Source organism: Rhinichthys klamathensis, unplaced genomic scaffold (genome assembly GCF_029890125.1).
Source record: "Rhinichthys klamathensis goyatoka isolate OS25496 unplaced genomic scaffold, OSU_Roscu_1.1 h1tg000212l_1, whole genome shotgun sequence".
NCBI classification, from domain to species: Eukaryota; Metazoa; Chordata; class Actinopteri; order Cypriniformes; family Leuciscidae; genus Rhinichthys; species Rhinichthys klamathensis.
Window position 1 is genome coordinate 126,866 of NW_026606737.1, and position 4,160 is coordinate 131,025.

Consider the following 4,160-nt stretch of genomic DNA (forward strand, 5'->3'; position numbering starts at 1 on the left):
GTATCATACAGGGAATATAAGTTACAACAATGAAAGGAATAGATTTATTCATTTCATAGTTTGTAAATGTAAACCACTGTAATGGGCAATCACAGTCTCCAAAATCATATTCAACTATGTAAAGACTATCTGGAGAGGTGCCTTAAAAATGGTGTTCCACTATAATTTTGATTCTGGAACAAAACACAAAAATCAGTTTGGGATGTTTATAATGGCCCTGCACAATACTGTAATATTTTTGTTACCTTATTATTCGCTCAGTGTTCAAATAGCGAAATAGCATGCAGAAATACAACTGCCACTAGTAAGTCTAAATATGACTCACTAATTTCAAATGAAATCTGCTCAGCATCTTTCAAAATGGCATCTAATTGGTTTCTTCCATAAAAAGATGGCTTCCTTAGACCAAGGCCATTTGGCAGTCCAACTACCGTCAGGCCTCGGTTTAACAACGCCTGGTAAGGGAGCCTTCCAGAACCTCCAGCCTCCTCTGAAAGACATGAATATGCTCATTCATGCACACAATTTTTCAGTTTGACAATTCCGACTTCCCTACCTGTTTATAATCAGTGCATAGACTGTAAACGTAATTTGTAAGATTGTATGCTATAGGTAAACAATTTAACAAGTTACTTAAAATGCCACAGATTCATGGAGGCATATTAGCTTATCAATATATGTAAATATTTATACATTTTTTCACATTTGCCTAAGAAAAAGTTAGAAAATATGCTTACTATATCTTTGATTGAAGAGGTCCTGCACTTTCTTAACCAGGTCATTGACTTGACCTTTGTTGCTGTGGGTGGTGCTGTCGGTAGGGCAAGAGGAATTGGCTGCAAACGTAAGGACAAACCATATCATTTATCTAACAGAATCGTATTACGTATCTTTGCACTATTACAAGCCATTTGTGTAGTTTTTCATAAAAACAGTATCACCTTTGAAGTGCAGTGCAAAGTTGTTTGCTGTGTCTGTGGAGTCAAGGAAGTCAGCTGCCCCTTTGCTGCTGACTTCGTAGACCTCTAGGCCAGACTTTTGTCGGTCAAAAGATAAAATGGCCGTCTCAACACCCAACTCCTCAAGTTTGGACACCTTTACCATTTTCAGGTAAAAAAGAATATTAAATAAAAAAATCCAACATGCATACCAACATTCCAACATAATACTCATAACAGGGCATGGCAGTCTATATGAAAACACTTTTACTGGGTGAAAATATTGTGAGAAATAAGTGCTTAAGGAAATTACATTTAATATTTAAGAGTCTAAATGATGTGCAGAAAAAATGTGGAGAATATAATTGGTGTGAATGCTGAATCATCAAAGAATCAAAATATGAACACAAACAGCCATTGTGTTCTGCTCCATTTGCACTTGTGGTTAATAATCCTTAAATCTACAACAACAATACCACTTATCAAATCAAATTAAAGGCAGGGTCCAGGTTTCTGAAAAACAGCTTGAGCAAGCTAAATTTTGAAATTATACAATTCAGAAGTCCAAACCCCTTTCTTCAGACTTCGCCCCGAAACCACACGTCCAGAGTACAGTAACATGCAATGCTTGGACCCGTCTGGGGGAGGGACCAATGCCAACTGTTTTTGATTGACATATGACCATTCAATCATTTCTTCATCCTTGTGAAATGACTGCTTGGTGTTTTTCAGTCCTGTATGTTCACCAGGTTACTAAATGTTGTTTGTGATAGATCATCTAATTAATTGGTCACAAACAGTTGTTGAAGTGGAATTAAATCAATATTGTAAAAATGTATTTTAAAAACATCATGGACCTTGCCTTTAAGTTCCCTTCTTTCCAAACCTGTAATTTCAGCTGGTTCAGATTTTTTTTTATTTTGAGCTCCCTCATTTCAATGCTAAAATCTTGCCCTTGTGCCCTCAGCGCTGCTGCTTCCTGTTTATATTTGTCTTTCTGCTTCTCCTCTAGTGTGGACCACCTGCCTTTTATATCCTTCATAGTCCCTGAAGAAAAATGAATGCACAGTCAACTTAACACTTTACAGTCTGGAGAAAATGTGTCTGACACCTCGGTTTGCCCTTGGATTGAGAAATCCACCTTTTAAACAATAATTTGTAAATACATCAACAAACAACTTATATCAATCTATGTAATTTCTACATGTAAAGTGCCTGCCAAATAGTATACTAAACATTAGTTTCATGACCCTTGTGAACCACTGATGAAAATTGACAACATGAAATTCTAATATGACAAACAGTCCCTCTCACCTTTCTTTCGGAGAACATCCCTGCAAAAAAGGTTGTATGGTGACAAATCCCGGGTGTAAAACTTTGGCTTTGAGGGCCGGGTCTCAGAACCTTTTTGGGATCTCTTGTAATTTCCAATCCAGTTCTGAAAGACAGTAAACAAAATTAATGACATGGGATTATAACCCGTTAGACAGCCCCCCGCACCCCCCACCCCCCACCAAAGAAAAATAATTCCATTTAGTAAAAGTACAAGTAATACAGCATGAATTACTTCTATTATACAATAGTACTTAGCAAGTAACCCTTACTTGTATGACACAGATGTCAAGACCGGTTGCTGCTACAGCTTGTTGTACCAAGGGCGAGCCAACACCTGTCATTCCCTCCTTATAGAAGGATTTAAGAGTGTTTCTCTGATCGTCCCTTATCTCTGTTCGCTCTTGTTAAGAAACAACAAAAAAGGTAGTCAGTAATAAACCAGTTATTTAAAAAAACATAATGCTGAGGGAAAGAGTGGATTTTGCACACCTAGGCTTCTAGATTAGTAAATACAAGTACCTCTCTGAGCCATCTTCAACCTGGAATATAAATGGATATAAACTTGCCTTTACAAATATTTCACAATCAGCCCACTAAATCCATGCAGCTTGGTTAAAACCTTATTTACAATAATGCAATATGGACAAATTATAAACAAACTTACCACTGCAATCTTGGAATAGTTTTTCCTAATCTGGGAATCAAAAGTTGTAAAATGAGATGGACAAAGTTAAGTACAGAGAAACATAAGCAGACAGATAGAAAGACCTGTGTATAGGTTTTATGTTTCAAGTTCAAGGTTAATTCAAGTAATGCATTTTTGTTAGCCTGCTGTTGTTGCTAGCTTACATAAATCAAAATAGAGCTACCACAAACCTGATATCACTATTACAGTAGGTATATACGAGCATGATATTGCCTGAATGCATGTTTGTATGAAGCAGATACAAAATATATGTACAGTGTAACTTAGTCATTACACCGAACGCCTTTAAGGCTAAAAGGCCTAATTTACAGGAAACTCACGGTGTAATAAATCGTTTTTCCCCCTCATCTGCTAACTTTTTTTTTTAACTCATTTGTTAGCCATGGGGCAAGCTAAATTGTTAGTAATACTAACAGTTTTGTTTCGATTAAAAAAACAACGTTTTTGTAGTAAACTGTAATGTTAGCTTGACCGGTAAATACAGTACATGCAAATGAAGAAAAAAAAAAATCAATAAAAACAATATCTGGTATTTCGTTTAAACTCGTTTATGTTACCTTATTATAGCTTTAATATAACAGTTTTTTAAAAATGTTTTTTTAGCTCATAAACTAAATAGGAACAGTTGAAAATGTCTTAATTTTCTGTAATTTTACCTGAAAGTCGCTGGAGGTTTGAGGTCTGGCGGCGGAATGTATTCCTGGGGGACTGGATCGAGAGTCTTCCTGTATGATGCTGATCAGCGATGTGAATAGATGATAACAACCTACTGCACCTGCTAGGAGGCACAGTAGGGCCCTACTGGCCCATACGAATGGGCCGATAACCACTGATAATGTCCATTCAATCGGGTGATAACATCCGAAGCGGGTGTTCATTTAATGCAAAGGAAAAAAATACAAAGGCCATTGTGAGAACAGAGGGTTTCTTGTACAGTTTAAAGGAATAGTTGATCATTTAGGCTACTCAACGTGTTGTTCTGACCCCATATTTTCTTTCATTAAATGCAACAGAACAATGTCCAAACTGTTATTTTACATACAATGACAAAACTTGAGCACTATATTACACAAGTCTTTTGCAACCAATTGATTTGAATGGAATCGGAACAGACCAAAAATGAATTGCAAAAAGGTTGCGTTTAAAAGACGTGTAATAGCCGTCCAAACACAGCCCTGACC

The 4,160-nt window shown here is 36.6% G+C and overlaps 1 protein-coding gene across 1 annotated transcript; it reads right to left on the reverse strand.

Annotated features, from left to right (window-relative positions):
* Window positions 1-257: 257 nt before the first annotated feature.
* LOC130097227 (uncharacterized) lies at window positions 258-2,805 on the reverse strand. Its single transcript, XM_056264016.1, has 7 exons — window positions 2,793-2,805; window positions 2,543-2,673; window positions 2,253-2,376; window positions 1,825-1,985; window positions 942-1,095; window positions 738-836; window positions 258-490 (listed from the first exon to the last, which is right to left on the reverse strand). Exons 1-7 carry the CDS (start codon window positions 2,803-2,805, stop codon window positions 258-260), a joined length of 915 nt encoding a protein of 304 aa, XP_056119991.1.
* Window positions 2,806-4,160: the final 1,355 nt, after the last annotated feature.

Coding starts and splice junctions, on each gene's coding strand:
- LOC130097227 (XM_056264016.1), bottom strand. Junction 1,986..2,252: donor GGATGTTCTCCGAAAGAAAG/GTGAGAGGGACT, acceptor ATTTTTCTTCAG/GGACTATGAAGGATATAAAA. Junction 491..737: donor CCTCTTCAATCAAAGATATA/GTAAGCATATTT, acceptor CATGTCTTTCAG/AGGAGGCTGGAGGTTCTGGA.